This window comes from Musa acuminata, chromosome BXJ2-2 (assembly GCF_036884655.1).
Source record: "Musa acuminata AAA Group cultivar baxijiao chromosome BXJ2-2, Cavendish_Baxijiao_AAA, whole genome shotgun sequence".
NCBI lineage: Eukaryota > Viridiplantae > Streptophyta > Magnoliopsida > Zingiberales > Musaceae > Musa > Musa acuminata.
In genome coordinates, this window is record NC_088339.1 from 23,271,400 (window position 1) to 23,289,360 (window position 17,961).

Here is a 17,961-nt window from a genome sequence, read left to right on the forward strand (position 1 = left end):
TCGACCATTGTGTCCGTCATTATTGGGTCATAAAAGGCCACGAGGGAGGTCGCAAGAGGGTCACAATCATTAGGCTCCAATAAACCACAGGCTAAGCCTCGTATTAGGGTTGCAAAAAGGCTCAAAGGCGATGCTCAACATGAATTAATTTGTAAGAGAAGCCATGCAGAGTTATTGAGCATTACTCGGATACAAAGAGCAGCTATGACATGTGTTGATTGCATGAGGTGTTCGATAAACACATCAAGCTGATTAAGTGTTTTGGTTGGTGATAACATGACATTTGATCATCCACATGTCATATTCTTCTTGTCATATATCCCCTCTTTATGTGTTTTTGTTAGAAGGAGAATGTTAGGACATAATATCTTTATTGATGGACACTTTTGTCTAATCAAATTCCATAATTTTTTCTTGGCATTATTTTGACTTGAGAGGATTAGTAGATGCTCTATGTTAGAATTGGTCATAACAAAATGTAGAAAATGTTTTATCACCAAGTTTGATCATCATATTAAGATACGCAAAATGTTTTTTCTTGGCAAAATGTTTTATTGACGATAATTATTTTAGATCAAATTTTGAATATATTATGAAATAATTCTTATTTTATGACTAAATCTAATCATGTTAAGAAATGATTTATTCTTTAGATAATCAAGAACTTTAATATTACATATTAGTCAAATCATCTAGCCTAAAGGGGATTGCTTGTTCGGTCTTCTTTGATTGATCAATATGCACCAAGTCAACTATCAATAAAATTTATTGGGGGTACAGAGTCAAACGATGAAACCAAATGATACTTGATTGATCGACTCATACAAAAGTAGGTCTTAAGCCTTTCGCAATTTCTCACATGCATTTAAACTTTGAATATAAGATTTATTGACCTCGAGCTTTAATAAGGGCTATACATAATGATTTTTTTATAAAAATCTTATAGGCCACCAAAAGTTTGCTAATGCCAATAAAATTTAGCTTACCTAAAATTTTTATCCAACTCGATCATCATCATTGAGATCAGTGAGCTTCAACTTACTGTAGTTAGGTCAAGAATGAGACTTCTATCCTTTATTTTTTTTTATTTTTTTCTTTTTTTTTAATATACACATTGTCTTCTTGTTATATTTTTCAATGACATACTTTAAGATGATTGACAAGATTAGTAAAACCCTAGAGAAAACTCCCTAAACCCTTGTAGTCGAGACCATCACCTGCTATAAAAATATATCCACCAAGCCCCTCTCATCGAGGAGAAAGGATAGTTAGTTAGTGCCTACGGAAGAAGGGAGCATTGATGCTAAATGTAGGGGAAAATGGATCAACCCCTCTACCACCATCGAGGGTTAATCATCTTGGCCCATCCTTAGCTAATCGAGTGACATAGGGCTCTATGGTTATTATTTACTCAATAAGACAAGATGATAATATGATAACTAGGTAGTTTATTATCTCATATCTACAAAAGACCCCCTAATGTTGAGCTTGAGTTTTAAAGTAGAGTATCACTTTCATTGTAGACTATATAATGATAAGGGGGATCATGCAACTCGTGTTGGCCAAATGGATGAGCATGATGATAATTAAGGCTCATAAGAATTTAGTACTATAAGGCCCAATATTTATAGTATCAATTTTTTATCCTTTTGATCATGTTTAATTGGCAACGAGTTGAGGATGAATGATAAGAGAAGAGGATGATGGATGGACACACCCTCCACATCCAATACGAGAATATTACTTCACTCGTCGAGTCGAGGAATTGTTATATTGATTACAATATGAAGAATCCCTTTAGTCGTAGCTCGAAGCCGAAAGATATGTATTAAGAATTTATATGAGTCTAAAAGGACCATATACTCGTAATCTCTAAACATTCGAATGATCAATATCATAAAGATGTTATTAGTATCATACAAAATAACAATAGTTTCGATGAGTACAAACAAGAGTCATGAACTTATCAAAGTTGAGACGAGATAAAATCAAATACTTAATAGAAAGAGGCCACTCAAGGAAGATGTCGAAAGAGAAAGAGGATATTAAGACAACATCCGATGCGGTGAGCAAAGAAAGACATTACTCATGAAAATTAATTCACGAGAATAATTATATAAAATTATCAAAAAATGGCTGCACCGTCACGCATTGCATTTAATTTAATGCCATCGTATCCTAAAGGAGGAAACCAATCATTAAAATTTGAACATTAATAAATAATTGATTAATTAATCTTATCAGTAGCATATCCAACCACACGAATAAGGAAATAGATATCCACTGCGTATCCATTTCCTACTTAAGACTTACCCAACAAGGAAATGACTAACCTATATTGGTAAATCTTTTATTTACAAAAAAAAAAAATCATTGTTTAGAAAAAAAGAAAGGTTCGATCACTACAAACATTCCCTAATTCATATGATTCTATTTCATCCGAAAAGTAACACTGATCAAGTCAAAGAAAAATAAACGCCACTGTACAAATTTATCGGTTATCCATTTCCATGCTCTCTACCCTTATCCTATTTTATCCAAGTATAACGGAGACCGGGAGAAACCAAAATGGGATCCACCGCACACGTGTGCCAAAGTTGACCACATCCGCCAAATCGTACGGCGGTCCAAAAAGGCGGAGGAGGGATGATCCTCTAAAATCTGACGTGGCTACTGTCAAAGGTCGAACCCAGCAGACGCAACCAATCTGTTACATCGTTCGGATGGGACCCACACTTCGTGTCAGGGGTGCGCTTCTGAGTAAACCAGGGGGAGTGTCGCGTACGAGAGATAAAGGACGACGGACGAGGACGTGTTGTCCTCCCGTCTCTCCGTATATTAAGACCGGTAGCGACGCATTCCTCGTATCGCTTCCCGTTGTTGCGGAGAGGAAAGACGCTCTTGAGAACTTTTGCGTGAGATAATGGCATCGATGGGTGCGCCGTCGGGGGTTGGTTTTTGCGCCGGTAAGAGGCCGGTGTTGAAGACGAAGAGGAGTGGCGGCAACGTGAGGTGTGCCGCCACCAAGAATCTGATGGAACAGTACCGGACGCTGAAGATCCAACCCGGGGCGTCGGAGCAAGAGGTGAAGAAGGCCTTCAGGCGCCTCGCTCTTCAGGTGCCTCCTTTCTCTCCTTAGAAATTTCGTTTACCCCGTCGATTGCTGTGATCCGATTGGCCAAAGTCGTGCCTTTTCTTCGGCTTATTCGGAAAACAGAGGAATTTGGATGATGCTACTTATGAAATTTGCTTGAAAAAAGCGGTTTTGATTCGATCGATAGGTTTTGGGAACATTTATGCGTTCGTATTTCCAGAATTATCATCAGTTAATAATCTAATCTATCTGTGTTTTGATGTTTGAATTCTAATGTCGCTGATCGAAGGAAGGTGTGCTTCTTAATGCAGTACCATCCAGACGTCTGCAAAGGTGGCAATTCCAGTGTAGAGTTCCATCAGATTAATGAAGCATATCATGTAAGTCATCACTGTTTGGTAGAACCGTTTGATGCCAATCCGGATTTAGTAACCATTAGTTTCCAGTATCGACTGGATCTTCGTGAGAAAAAGGTGGATTTTTTATGGACATATTTGTCATGGATCGTATCAGATGGTGATGAACAGCTTTAGACGATCCAAGGAGCAGGACTGGAGTGACGACGTCGGCGCCGATGAGTTGACGACGGAAATGTATGACCCAAACCGGGATTTGTGGGAGGAATGGATGGGGTGGGAAGGGGCGAGCACCACCGGAGACTACTCTTCCCACATCAACCCTTACATATGAACAACCTCTCTCTCCCTCCTTTGATTCTTGTGATTTTACTCTTCTTTTGTAGAAATCGTGTACATAATCTCTTCCCGACCTTTCAACTGCGTTGGATGTCTCTGCATATTATGACTTGGATTTATCAAATTACATTTGTTTGCAATCGGGTTATATCAAATGACTTTTCTACAAATTATTTATTCCATGATCTACGCTTACAACATTCTAATTACGCATATATGATTGTAATATGCTTTTATTTGAGGGATGTGAAAATGTTAAGATAATGTGTTGTGCTATTTGGAAAGGTGAAAAAGTTTAAGTTTTTTTTAAATTTTTTTAAAAGGTAAGTATGATGATCAGTCAAAATTTTCACATCCGTAAATCTTCGAAAAAAAATATTTTCAATTGTAAATTAGTTTGGTAGGAATAAAATGAAAAGAATTTTTATATATTTAGTGTAAGTGATATTTAGAGATAAGTAAAAATAAAAAAATAAAATTAATATGATCAATTTTGATCAATTCGATATCACAAAATTAATTCGAGACTCTTTTTGCAAGTGTTGCTTGACGAGGGAAGAAAGAAAGATTTTTTTTAGAGGATGTGATTCAAAATTTATAATTAGAAGAGGAAAAAATACACGTGATGATGGAATAATTAGTATTAGTGTTGCATGGAAATCACACCTAATTAGTATTAGTGTCATACGGACATCACAACAACTTCTTGTATGCAAGAGGAAAGTAATTTTTTAATTTTATAAATTTTCTTTAAATATTATATTTGTATATATTAGACTATATCCATTGAATGATTAAAAATCATGATGATATTATAAAATATTAGTAAAAAATTAAATATATTTAAGGCTAATTTTTTTAAAAAAAATTAATTTTAAGAATTCTTGTAAAACATCTTAATTTTTGAGAACCCCTCCATCGTAAAACGTCATCCTATGCCGTTTTCGTCGTCACTTTTGTGCTCTCGTCGAACCCCAACAATTGTCTCTCCTCCCTTTTGCTATGTCGGATTTATTGCCCATAGCCCTCATGCAAGGAAGGAGGAGGTGTGAGGGCTATCGTCACCTCTGTGAAACTCATTGGCCTTGCTCTTGCGTTTCTCAAGAAGGAGGTGATGACGGCCCTTGTGCTCCCTCGTTGCGTGAGGGTTGTAGATAACCAGTCCAATGGAAGAAATGAGAGGGGAGGTAGCTATTAGGGCCCAACAGGGGCGAGACCTCCACTGTTGGTTGCCTCCTCGCATGGCTACACTACGAGCAACATGCAATTATTCATAGTGGAATGGGGCAGTCGACGGGGTAGAGGCATAGCCAGACTATCATGAACGATTGTCACACACCTACAATACTTTCATTTACGTATCGTTCGTCGCTTTTGTTTGCTTGTACATATGCTTTGAAACGTGTTTTGCTATATTTTATATGTTTTTGCTTGAAAACTGAGCATGAATAGTTTACAAGGCTACAAAGTGATCAATCATCAGAATGGGCAAAACTATCCTAAAATGATATAGTTTTTGCATGTCATGACTTGTTTTCTACATATTGTGGTGTTGTACAAAATATCAATAATCTCAGCACCTTAGAATTACTCGGTTGTCGCAGGACTGGATGAGGGTTTAGGGTAATATTGGGCGTTGAACACATAGCACATAAAACCTATGGGAACTTGCCAATGCACCTGACACTCGATAAGCAATTATTTGTGGACTTACGATTGTTCGTTTGACTTCTAAAGTCCTCTTCCTCTCTTTTTTCTTTTTCACATAAAGTATTTGCTGAATTGCTTGTAAAGCTACCCCTTTGTGAGATATTGAGAGTTGTCCATTGCTTGTTTCTAGAACTAATTAATTTGCTATTTTATATATCCTTTGGGACCTGAACGAGATTGTCAATGCATGTGTATCTCATGATTTAGGTAATTCCAGCTAAGTTTATAATATTATAGTATTAGAGTGAGCAAGCAATTCGAGTAAATAGCAAAAGTTTACAATACCACTATGATGAAGCACCATAGTGAATCAAGTAAAATGAGACAAATCATACCATTATCCCAAGCAATTGTAGGTGGGTTGTAAATGCAAACTCGCTTTCAAGTTATTAGAGCTACTCAAGAGGAGCGCGATAGCAAAAATGATGAGTGTGAAGTTAGATATTCTTTGCGAGCGGAGGAATCACAATCTAGAGCACCAATTAAAAAGAAAAACTAAGGAGAGGCTTATAATTATAGAAACCCACATTAATATTCTTGAAGCGAGTCCAGATGAACTCTACTAAGGCCAACGATAACTTCTTATGGTAAAGAACTCATAAGAGAAGGTGAAATCATAGATTAATAAGGTTGAGTCCTAAGTAGATTGATTGATGGAAGATACCAATGACTCCATATAATATCTACATGAAGTTATAACAAAACTCATGTCTAAGATCATGTTGCTCATGAGGGATCTAAATGTGGGAGCGAGCAACACCTATGTTACTCCACCATAAAGTTTGAGAGCACTCAAGCTACATTGCTATAGGGGTGCTAAGGATGTAAAGGAGTTCGAGAATTTTTTGTTCGATATGGAATAATACTTTCAAGCTATGAGGCTCGATTCTAAAGAAATTAAAGTTTCAATAACAATAATCTATTTGAACAGAGATGTAAAATTTTGATGGTAAACACATTAAAAAAATATCCAATAAGGTCAGTGTCGAGTGAACACTTAGGAGGACTTGAAGTGAGAGTTGAGAACTCAATTTCTACTCGTGAATACTATGTTCGTTGTAAGAAGGAAGTCGAGACAACTTCACCAAAACACTTTCATTCAAAACTATATAAAATAATTTTTAGTGTTGATGGTAGACATATAAGATATGTCCGAGAAGGATAAGTTATTCATCTTCCTTGATGGCCTTAATTCGTGGGCACAACAGGAACTATATCGAAGAAATATTACAGATTTGGTCAGGAAAATTACAACTATAGAAAGACTCACCGACTTTGTTTCCTTAGAGGATTTATGACAAAAGAAACAATCTTCAAAAAATCACTCATCTAAGTATTCTCGAGTGAGGAAGTCTGTAATTAAGTAAAAGAAAAAGAGTTCCCATAAAGGGTCAACTTCAAAAGGCAAGGCCTAAAAATATGATGGATGCTTCTTATGTAGAGGATCACATATGGTGAGAGAGTGTTCATAAAAGAAAGCACTAAATGTGTTCAAAGTATCAATTTATCTCCTTAGATCGGATAAGGACAAAGTCATTGTCCTTAGTTCGAGTAGTTTAGAATCCAATAATGACGATGAGGAGTCGCAAAGATCCTGAATGGAAGCAATGCATTTGTTGAACACGTTACAGGGTCAAGTGGGGGAGAATATGAAGATAAAATAATATAAAGTAGGTAGTAGCAAGCTGATGTATGTGGACATCAAGCTATATGTTTAAACAACCCGTGCGATAGTAGATATGGTCACTATCCATAATTTCATTACCAATTGAAAGCAAGGGAACTTGGGTTAAACCTAGAGAAGAGCCTAAGTCAGATGAAGGCTGTGAACTCAGAAGCTAAGCAAATCTCCGAGATGGCAAAGAGGGTTCGTATCAAAATCGAGATTTAGAGTGGAAGCACAAACATGATAGCAATGCCGCTATACAACTTTCAAGTAATCTTCAAAATGAAGTTCATACATATAACAAAGTTGATGCCAATGTTGTTCTTAAACTCCTTATGTTTGATGGGAGCTGATGACACCTATGTGATTCTAATTTTTCAAAAAGAAACTAAGGACCAATAATAAATATCGATTCTATAACTAAAGAAGAGGGTGTAGAAAGGCAAATTAGTTTTTGTGGCTATGCCACTCGAGTTATCGAAAACTCTATCACCATACAGAGGCATGAATCACTAATCTTGCTAGAGTCAAGAGTGAAGCCTCCAGTAAACTACCATACCACATAGCCCTTCTAGAGTTGGTAGAGCTCAGGAAGCAACTAAATGAGTTGGTTAGTAGTGGTTTTATCCGTAGTTCTAAAGCACAATTTGAAGCTCCAAATCTCTTTCAAAAGAAATAAGATGAGAGCATCTGACTATGTTTTAACTATTGGACTCTAAACAAGGCGACGATAAAGAATAAGTATCATATTCTGCTCATCATGGACTTGTTTAACTAACTGGGCAAGACAAAGTATTTCTCCAAACTCGACCTTCGATCAGGGTATTGATATGTGCATATAGCTCAAGACAATGAAGCAAAGACTATCCGTGTGATCAGGTATGGAGCGTTTGAGTCCTTGGTGATGCCTTTCAGCTTAAATAATGCTCATGTCATATTTTGCACTCTCATAAATAAACTATTCAAGAAGTATCTAGACAAATTTATGATCATCTACTTGGATGATATCATTATCTATAGCCAAACACTTGAGGTGCATGTCAAACGCATTCGAATAATTTTCAAGATTCTCAGGGTAAACACTTTATTCATGAAAAGAGAAAAGTGTTACTTTCTCTATACGAAGATTTTATTATTGGGACACTAAATCGATGGAGAATCTATTCAGATGGATAAAATGAAGGTGCATGCCATGGCAGAGTGGCGAACACCAAAGAAGGTATTAGAGTTAAGATCCTTCCTTGGTTTCGTCAACTATTATCAATGCTTTTTAGCTAGGTACTCGAAGCGTGCAGCTCTATTGGTGAAGTTGTTGAAGAAAAAATAACTTTGGTAATGGTTAGACAAATATGAAGTGACATTCCAAGATCTAAAGTCTAATATGTTAGAAGAAATGATACTCAAATTATCATACTATAGGAAACCTTTCAAAGTTCATACAGATACTTCAGACTTTGTTACTGGGGGAGTACTTACACAGGAGGGTCACCCGATGGCCTACGAGAGTCATAAGCTCAATAAAACTAAGAAGTAGTATCGAGTGCATGAGAAGGAGATAACAACAATGATTTACTGTCTACGAGTATAGCAGAACTACCTTCTCAGAATGCGATTTATGCTAAGGACAAATAATATCACATTGAGTTACTTCCAAACATTAAAAAAAAATCACCCAAAGTAAGTATAGGACTTCTTAGCTGAATTTGTTACAATAATGAAGTACAAGTTAGAAAGGGCAAAAGTCATGATTGATGCATTGAGTATGAAAGTGAAACTAGTAAATGCCATGTAACTAGAAGGTGGAGGCCAAACAAGTTAGCTGCACTTTAACTTCTTTTCTAGGATCAAAGATGGACTGTATAGTAATCCCAAGTAATAACTTTAATGCAACTAATTAAAAAAAGATAAGACATAAAATTGTCTAAGTGGATAATTTGAGGTGTGAAATTTTAAGAGTGTCATGATTTCCTTTTGGTAGAATGTTCGAGTATTCACCAAATATTAGCTTTTATGGAGAGGGTCTTTTATTGGTTAAAAATAGAGACTAAAGTGGAGGAATAAATATACTCAAGAAATATATTCGGTACTATGCGAGTGCAAACCAATAAGATTATGTGAAGTCATTGGATATAGTCTAATTCTCTTACAACTTACAGTAGAACTCTACATCAAACAACAACCCCTTCAGGATAATTGTTGAACAACAACAGTCAACTCCTCATGCCTTAGTAATCAGTTATGCTGGGAGCAGCCCTTTAGTATATCACTTTGCAAAGGAATGATACAAAATACAAATATTGCTTCAGCTTACTTGAAAAAGGTGGCTAAAAAGATGAGAAAGTTGGCAGATTTGGGAAGGTAACTACAAAGAGTTTAAAGTCGACGACTTGGTGCTAGTGAAGCTTTAACTAATATCACTCCAATTCTTTAGACGTAAAGTACATAAGAGACTAGTGCACAAGTACGAGGAGTCATTCCCAATTATTAGTATGGTAGACAATGTTTCCTATAAGTTACAACTATCGGCATAGCTTAAAATTCATAATATTTTTCACCCGAGTAACTTAAAAGGCTATCACTTAGATTCGTAAGATGCTTTCTAAGCATTCCAACTTGGCTATCCCCCACTAGGACCTCATACAAAAAGCGAGATGAAGCCATTTTATTAGTGCACAATTATGAAAAGTCCTTCCCAATTATTAGTATGGTAGACAATGTTTCCTATAAGTTGCAACTATCAGCATAGTTCAAAATTCATAATATTTTTCATGCAAGTAACTTAAAAGCCTATCACTTAAATATGTAAGATGCTTCCCAAGTATTCCAACTTGGCTATCCCTCACCAGGGCCTTATACGAAAAGCGAGATGAAACCATTTTAGTGGATCACAAGATAAAATTATCTAATAAAATAAAACAGATTAAGTACTTCATAAAGTAGTAAAAGCCCTCCTTGGATAGAAACTAGTTGGGAGTTTGAAGATGCCCCATGGCATGAAAAAGTAGTTATAAAACCTATTAGTAAGCATTGATGAGGGTGTCAACCATTTAAATTGGGGAGAATATCACAAACGATTATCGCATATCTCGCAACACCTTCGTCTATAAATCGTTTGTTGCTTTTGTTTGCCTATATATATATTTGGCAACATGTTTTAATTTGTTTTTTGCTTGAAAACTATGAGTAGGAATAATTTACAGAGCTGCAGAATGATTATTCACCAAAGTGGGCAAAAATACCCTAGAATGGCTTAGTTTTTGTGTGTCATTGTCTGTTTTCTGTAGGCTACGATGTGGTGTAAAACAATAGTCATCTTAACACCCTAGAACTACTTGGGTGTCACAAGGCTGAATGGGGGTTTGGGTAATGTTGGAAGTTGATTTGACTCACAAGTTTGCACGTAAAATTTACATGAATTTGCCAATGCACCTAATACCTAATGAGCAATCGAACTTGCGATGATTTATTTCCCTTCTAAAGTTCCTGTTTTCTCCTTTCTCCCTTACATACTAAGTGTTTGATGAAATACTTATAAAAACTGTACTCTTTGTGAGATGTCAAGATTTATTCATCGCTTATTTTTAAAATTAATCAATTCATTTTTTTATAAGTTATTCAGGACTTAGATGAGATTACAACTATGTTATCCTTTATAGATCGATAACATAAGTATATCTTACATGTAATTCCAACTAAGTTCGTGACAAAACGATTAGGAATTAGACGAGGGCAATAGTTAACAAAGGTAGAATAATTATTTTAAAAATATTATATATATATATATATATATTTATATTTCAAAGTTAGAGTGTTATTCATGACCATTTTGAAGTAAGATTTTTTTTCTTCAAAAATTCGCCCATCAATATAGCCGATCGCAATAAAATTATATGCTGATATGGCATCGTATATAATATCCAGCCGTGTTAAAATTATGAATCCCTACCGTGATAGTTGCCTATTTCTCGACCACTCTGCGATATGATGAGTCTTAGACGTGGAGTTAAAGGAGAGAGAGAGAGAGAGAGAGAGAGAGAGACCGCGATGAAGCCCTTATCACCCTTCACCCTCCTCTCCATCCTCGCGGTCTGCTCGCCTCTTCTCGCCCTCGACGCCGCCGCCACCGCCGCCGCTTCTCCTCGATGCAAGGCGTGGCTCGTCCAGTCGATCCCCACCAACATGCCCCTCCTCCCCCGCGTCCCCGGCGTGCTCTCCACTGGTGACAACCCTAATTAATTAATCATAATTGGGGCCGTCTTTGGTTGGTTTCTTGATCTAGGGTTGGATACATGAACGGTGATCTCTCTTGGACCGTCGCAGGGGAGGTGATGCGGTGGCTGGCGGGGAACGCCACCGAGAGGTTGGATATAATCGCGCAGTATTGGCAGCTTCTGGCGCAACCCGGCAATCCCAAATCAGGGGATTATGGATACTCGGCGGTGGACATGAAGAAGTTCGGAGCGGATGAAGGGCGTGCCGTTTACACGTCTTTGGAGGATGCCGCCGATCGGAACGTTAGTCTCAGGTAAGCATCTTAGCGTTCCAATGTGAACTGGTTCTTTTCCTGTTAAAGAGTTAATCTGGTGATTTAGATGTGGTATTTCGGTGCATTTTAGAAGGTGGAAGAGTGTAGAATGCAAAAACAGTTTAGGCATATTTGGAATAATTGAAATGCTAAAAAGATTTGCTTTGACAACCTGAACTACTATTAACGGTGGTGAAATATGATCAAATTAGCTAGCCTGATTTTATGTCAGTCTTGAATGTTCCTTCAGCTCTGTTAATGCTTCTTGGCTAAGTTTTTATATTTTAAAAGCCATGGAGATTGTGTAAAAGGTATACAGCAGTTAGAAGGTTCATAACGAACAATGAATTTTTTAGGGAATATTGGACACACAGCATGATGGGGGTATGACTTTCTAAAAGATGGTTTTCAACTGTCTGTTAATGAACAATCTGTAAACTTTGTCAACAATGATTTCTTGGCAAAGTCATCCATCTTGTTCTGTGGAAGATTTTCATTGATTCTTGATAACATTGCTTTACATTTAGGATCATTCAGCACTCTGGATTTTCTCCGGACTTTGATCAAGAGTCAGCTGACCTTGCTTCAGGAAGATCGAACGTACAGAATGTGACCTTGCTGCTTGGTGATTGGTGGGGATCTGGCATTGTCCATGCGAAAGTCTGGATATCTGATGGCAAGGACATGTATATTGGATCAGCTAATAATGATTGGAAATCTCTAACCCAGGTTCTTATATGCAATCAAATATGTGGCATAGTTATATTTTTCTCGGCAAACTTCAATTTGGTTGTTGTATTGAACTTTCATATTAGGTATTTGGTTATCGTCTTCATTTCTTTAACTATAAGATGAATAATCTTTCCTTGGATACAGTAGCCAGAATTAATATATTAATATTTGCTTGACTAACTTGCTCTCCAAAATTCAAACTCTTATCTAGGTGAAAGAGGTTGGCATTTATCTTGTTGGCTGTCCTGATATAGCCAGAAGGCTCGAGATCTATTTTAACAACCTGTGGACACTTTCCTCTCTCAATTCAACAGCCTACACAAAGAATGTTTGGGATAAACAATGGCAAGCTAAAAGAAAAATGCCTTGCTGGTCACATTTCATCCGCAAAAAGGAGAGATGCAGGTATATGGTTCAAACTTGCTTAACATGTAATATTGTTCAAACATTATTTTAGGCCTTGGTGGGTGGTGAATTGTGTACTATCTCGTGCCATGTCCTGCAATTCATGTGCATTTTTTTAGGGTACTACAGTTTTTCAGTGTACTTTAAAATTCTACGTGCCGCTTTTTCCGATTAAATAATACCTAATGACAATGTGTCATATGAATGCCTTCATATATAATATCGCTCTTATGTTCCTTAAGGTCTTCTGGTAAGATATTTCTTTGAAAATAGAACATGCAGAAGAAATATTATTCAGGTTGTGTATGAAGTTTTGTGCCAATTTTCTTTGTATCAACAGGTCACCACTTCCTCTTTCTGTTGAGATTCCTCACGTGAATGGCTATCCAGCCTTGTCAGATCCCTTTATGTTCCATATTCCATTTGAGACTCCAGGAACCAATTTTTCATCTACGTCACATCATTCAAGCTACCTTTCGTTTGCACCACCAGAGGTGAAGTTTCTAAGCTCTTCTTCATCGTAACATGTTTCTCAAGTTGTAAATATTCTGTAAACACACTAAAAAGATGGTTGCTTGATGAATTTTTTTTGTATAATTTAATATTGTCCTGATGAAGCAGCTTTGCTGATATGATAATTCTCCTGTCATAGGAGTATCCCAACTGTGCATCTCAGGCTCCCATTGGCCCATCTAGATGTGATTTGCGGGTTCCGAATTTTGCTGCTCTGATGTTTAATGGTTAAATCCTATTTGAATTCCCAATTATCTCAGTGTTCAGTTATAGCATATCAACTCTCCTTGTGGCCATGTTTTCTCATATGATATCTTCATTAATGAGATTCCTGTTACTGCATATTCCATTGTAGCTATATTCCCTGGGTCTGGCATAGCCAGCTAAAAATATAGCTACCTAACGTTATGACCTGTCTATGATCTTTAGAAGAAACACAAAGTTTCATGTTAAGCAATTGTAGTGAGATGGTATCAACAGCTTTTTAAGGAATGCATGCATCATAGAAGAGTATAATTTTTTTAGAGAAAGTAGTGACATATTACTTGCTAATGTTACACTTGATTTTGTAGATAGATGTGATGTACATAATCATGAAAAGACAAATATTTATGTGAATTATGTTATACTTCTGTCCAAGGACTGCTGTACCACCTGAAACGGTACGGTATGAGCAGCACATACCGATCCATGTGTGGGCCAATACGTGGACCACCCTTGTTTCGGACGGTCTGGTTAAAATAATAATAATAATAATAATCATAAAAATGGTGGGGTCCTGTCCAAGTTGGCGTTAAAAAAACAAATTAGGGCTCGCGAATGCCAGCCCACTTCTCGCATACAATGCTGCTGCTGCTACAGCTGCTGCCATTGCTGCCTCGCCGCTGTTGTTGTTGCTTCCCAGTTACGCTGCTGTTGCTTCTTCCCCACCTCTGCTTTCTTCTTCTTCCTTCTCCATTGCTTCCTCTTCTTCCTTCTTTGTTCCTCCATCGCCCTTCCTCTTCTCCTTCCTTTTCCTTCTCATCGAAACACAAGCGCATACCAGCATACCATGTGTCGGTACACTGACATTGATCTGTACATAGCAGTTTGATAGATTGCCGAGATGGATCTAGTACCTAACACGACGAACCTTGCTTCTGTCAAGTTAGCACTGAGTGAGGCTTATTTATGTTTAGGAGATTGGGAACTGCAACATTCAGTAAATTATTCTTCTAATATTTGCTTAAGGTTTGTCACAGTCCCTTCTTAATTTAATTTTGACAGAATAAAAGCCATCAGCAAGTATAATTGTAGCCATTTTTTCAAGGCCTTAATCATATCTCCAGAGACATTGAGGGCCTAGATTCGTCACTTACATTTTATGGAGTCATGTTTGTGCTTCAAGAGTTGTTTCAGCCTACCTGTTAATTGATTTGAGAGATTAAAAGTCATTTATAGAAGTAGGATATTTGTTTTACTGTTCATAGCATATGCTTTTTGTTGTTTTGCATAAAGCTTTGTTTCTGGAATGATAATTGCTGGATTACACACAATAGTTGTCTAGAACAGGAACAAGTTAATATTATGTATATTAAGGTATGTTGTTGCTTGGACCTCTCAAGCACTTATATTCAGGGACTAAATGAGCTTATTAGCTGCCCATTTTTTGTTCGTACTTGTTCGTCTTGCATTCTAATTTTAGTTGCAATGGGTGCTTCTATCAGGATTGTTTTTACTGCTGTTTGTATTAGTTTTCATGTATCACATACAGGAAGCTTGATTTTTTAATGAATTTTGAAATTGATATTTGTATCTCGTCACATAAACATGATCCTTCTACAGAAGTCACAAGAGGATACTGAGGGATTTGTATAACAAAACTATCCAGTTTAATTCAAACAATATAAAACAAGTCAAAGTGCTATCATCAGTTTATTTGTAGTTTCAATTATTCAGTATCTTGCAATTGAGCTCGACTAAATACAATATCACTAGTCAGATTACGAGCCATCGAATCATTGTTTGGTCTTCCTTTACCCTCATGTTGATAATTTAAATAAACTTATCTCACCAAATTAATGGATTTGGAGGTCTTTTTGTAAACATCCAAATTACATTAAATCATTTTATTTCATGTAATAGTTTGCAAGATTTGATTGGGTATATACCTTCTATAAAAGCTATCCATTGGTTCCAATTGGCTCTGATTGTTTAACCCAGAAATTCTGGGCATACTCATAGTTCGCAGGTTCAGTTGAATCTGATTCCACATGGCCACCATATTGGGACTAGTAGAGAACGATTGTGAAACCCAGATATTTTTTGGGGATTGACCAGATGCTTCTGGGCCGTTCACTTAAGATATAACAAGCTCTACAACTGTATGAATTTTCCCTCCATAAACATCTTGCTCATCTCCAATAATAGATGTTGTTCCTATATCTCTTGCATATGATGAGAACATACAAAATATTTTTTTTCTGGTATCTTGTATTGATTCTTTATTTCTTTGTTGACATACATCATGCAGCTTTCATTTGGTAAGTTCCAGGCTGATGAACAAGGATGGGTGGAGACGATCAAATCTGTACGATTTGGAGGAATTGTTAGGATTAGTACCATGGATTGGCTTGGTCAATCACAATATCTAAAACAAACTGTCTACTGGCCCTCCCTCTCATCTGCAATATCAGAGGTGAATAATCAAGCCTTCATTATGCAATTTAGTGTCTTGGTTTGATATTTACTCTATACTGGAGTTGAGGGATTCTCAATTTGGTGCACATTGCAATACTAGTTCCTTATTCAGATATTATGGCCTGAATTTTGATGAAAAATCTGGGAATTAGGTTTAAATAAATTAGAAGAATTGATATGGTCAAGCAATTATTTTAATTCTTAACATCATTTTCACCAAGCATTCTATTACTTAATTGTTATTTTTTGGCTTAGTTTATCGTAATGAGATATGGGAAAAAATAAAATCACATGCATGGTCCTTTGAAACTCAAAACCGGCAGCTAGACACAGTGCTGGAAGTTAAGATTTATTTTTGGTATATATTGATTTGCATAAGGTAAAAGAAGAAAGATAAAAATTTCAAAAATCTAGCAGAGATACAACTTTCTTGTTTACTTGGAGGAGAATCCCTGTGTTGCTTTCACCCGAGTTGACTTTTATGATGATAATTATTTCTATTCTTTGGCCTATACCTCTTCATGCATTTCCATGTTTGGGACAGTAATTTGAAGCCACATAGCATATCAATCATAATAATTTGGGCTAGTTCCATCATTAAATGGGAAGATAATCTGCACATATATATATGCACTTGTTGCTTCACTTCTCTTGTATTGGAGAATTCTGCGACATTTTTTCACTGTTAGGCTATAAGTTTATAAATGAACTGTTCATCTTTGATATTTACATCTTATGTGATGGGTCATAGCTCACAATCTGGAGATAATAAGGTAAGAAATGATCTTTTTATTGTGATCTTTCTGTTAATTTTCTCTTTAAATTCTAAATTACACATAATCTTAACAAGTCGTTTCACATGATTGTTGTCTAAAAGAGCATCTGAAAACAGGTCATTTTCTCAAAGCATGCAACAGTCAACATACTAGTAGCCTATTGGACACACTTTATTGAGAGCACAGATCAATATCTGAAGTCCCTCCTATACTCTAATGTTCTATGCCTATCTTCTAAGCGAAACCACTGTCGAGGTCAAGTTAATATCAAGTACTACAAGGTGCCTGGTTATGAGAAAACTGGAGCTGCATTATCAAAGAAAAATGCTACTGGAAGTGTGTATCCTGGTTATACTCGTGTCAACCATGGCAAATATGCTGTCAGTGATGTTCGCGCACACATCGGAACCAGCAATCTTATATGGGATTACTTCTACACGACAGCAGGTGTCAGCTTTGGAACATACCATCCTGCCCTTGTAGGACAGTTGCAAGAGATATTCGATGCAGATTGGAACTCACCATATGCTGTTCCAGTTGAGCCATTACTATCTTCATATTAAGGTTGCAAAGGCTAGCTACCAAGTGTTCTCTAGCCGCACTCACTGTTGCTTCAGTTGAGACACATTTAACAGCCATTTCAGTGTCACCGATCTAGTTCTTAACCGATCATGCCCGTGCAGAAGTCTTTCTATCATATTCAAGGCCACACCCAACTGGATTTTATAAATCGTCTTTGGAATTTGTGATGTTGTTGACTTAGAATGATTAGACACAATGCAAATGCCACGAGGTTTCTTATGCAACCACCCTGGATGTGTAGTACTTAATAAAGTTCATGAAAGTTTATATCATGTGGAGATAGCATCCTCATCCAGAGAAAACCTTATTTGCATATTCAATCTATTGTAGCTTTGTAGTGCCCAGTGCTAAAAGACCATGTAAGATTGTGTGTAAAATGTTAATGGTCTTGCTGTGGCATGTTTAGAAAACTAAATTTCCTGTTAGATGTTGTACTGATGACACTCTCTCTTCGTGGTGGTCATACGCAGTTATGATGATGGTGCCTCAGTCAAGTTCATCAGTCTACGGCAGAGAACAAAAGTTACAGAACTCCCTGAAAGGGTCAAAAGGCATTAACACTAAGGAGGCTCTCTGGGCTACGC

At 36.8% G+C, this 17,961-nt stretch overlaps 2 protein-coding genes across 3 annotated transcripts; both read left to right on the top strand.

The window, feature by feature from the left end:
• Positions 1–2,896: 2,896 nt before the first annotated feature.
• LOC135604957 (chaperone protein dnaJ 8, chloroplastic-like) lies at positions 2,897–3,811 on the top strand. The gene is made up of 3 exons (XM_065094608.1): positions 2,897–3,118; positions 3,406–3,474; positions 3,608–3,811. The coding sequence occupies exons 1-3, from the start codon at positions 2,924–2,926 to the stop codon at positions 3,782–3,784; spliced, it is 441 nt and encodes a 146-aa protein (XP_064950680.1). The 5' UTR covers positions 2,897–2,923; the 3' UTR covers positions 3,785–3,811.
• A 7,323-nt stretch (positions 3,812–11,134) lies between these two features.
• Positions 11,135–17,649, top strand: LOC135605419 (uncharacterized). 2 transcript variants are annotated; one of them, XM_065095481.1, is made up of 7 exons: positions 11,135–11,384; positions 11,486–11,690; positions 12,218–12,419; positions 12,634–12,827; positions 13,168–13,321; positions 15,853–16,017; positions 16,912–17,649. In XM_065095481.1, the coding sequence occupies exons 1-7, from the start codon at positions 11,147–11,149 to the stop codon at positions 17,356–17,358; spliced, it is 1,605 nt and encodes a 534-aa protein (XP_064951553.1). In that variant the 5' UTR covers positions 11,135–11,146; the 3' UTR covers positions 17,359–17,649. The 2 variants fall into 2 exon arrangements, with proteins under 2 accessions (XP_064951553.1, XP_064951554.1); XM_065095482.1 differs by lacking the exon at positions 16,912–17,649 and adding an exon at positions 13,480–13,567 and having other exon boundaries at positions 11,136–11,384; positions 15,853–16,011.
• Positions 17,650–17,961: the final 312 nt, after the last annotated feature.

What these genes read in the sequence shown, in the direction of transcription:
- LOC135604957 (XM_065094608.1), top strand. Translation starts at nt 2,924, where the DNA reads ATGGCATCGATGGGTGCGCCGTCGGGGGTTGGTTTTTGCGCCGGTAAG. An exon ending in TCAGGCGCCTCGCTCTTCAG is followed by an intron (nt 3,119 to 3,405) that starts GTGCCTCCTTTC and finishes TTCTTAATGCAG; the next exon opens with TACCATCCAGACGTCTGCAA. An exon ending in AGATTAATGAAGCATATCAT is followed by an intron (nt 3,475 to 3,607) that starts GTAAGTCATCAC and finishes GGATCGTATCAG; the next exon opens with ATGGTGATGAACAGCTTTAG.
- LOC135605419 (XM_065095481.1), top strand. Translation starts at nt 11,147, where the DNA reads ATGATGAGTCTTAGACGTGGAGTTAAAGGAGAGAGAGAGAGAGAGAGA. An exon ending in GATCGGAACGTTAGTCTCAG is followed by an intron (nt 11,691 to 12,217) that starts GTAAGCATCTTA and finishes CTTTACATTTAG; the next exon opens with GATCATTCAGCACTCTGGAT. An exon ending in CGCAAAAAGGAGAGATGCAG is followed by an intron (nt 12,828 to 13,167) that starts GTATATGGTTCA and finishes TTGTATCAACAG; the next exon opens with GTCACCACTTCCTCTTTCTG.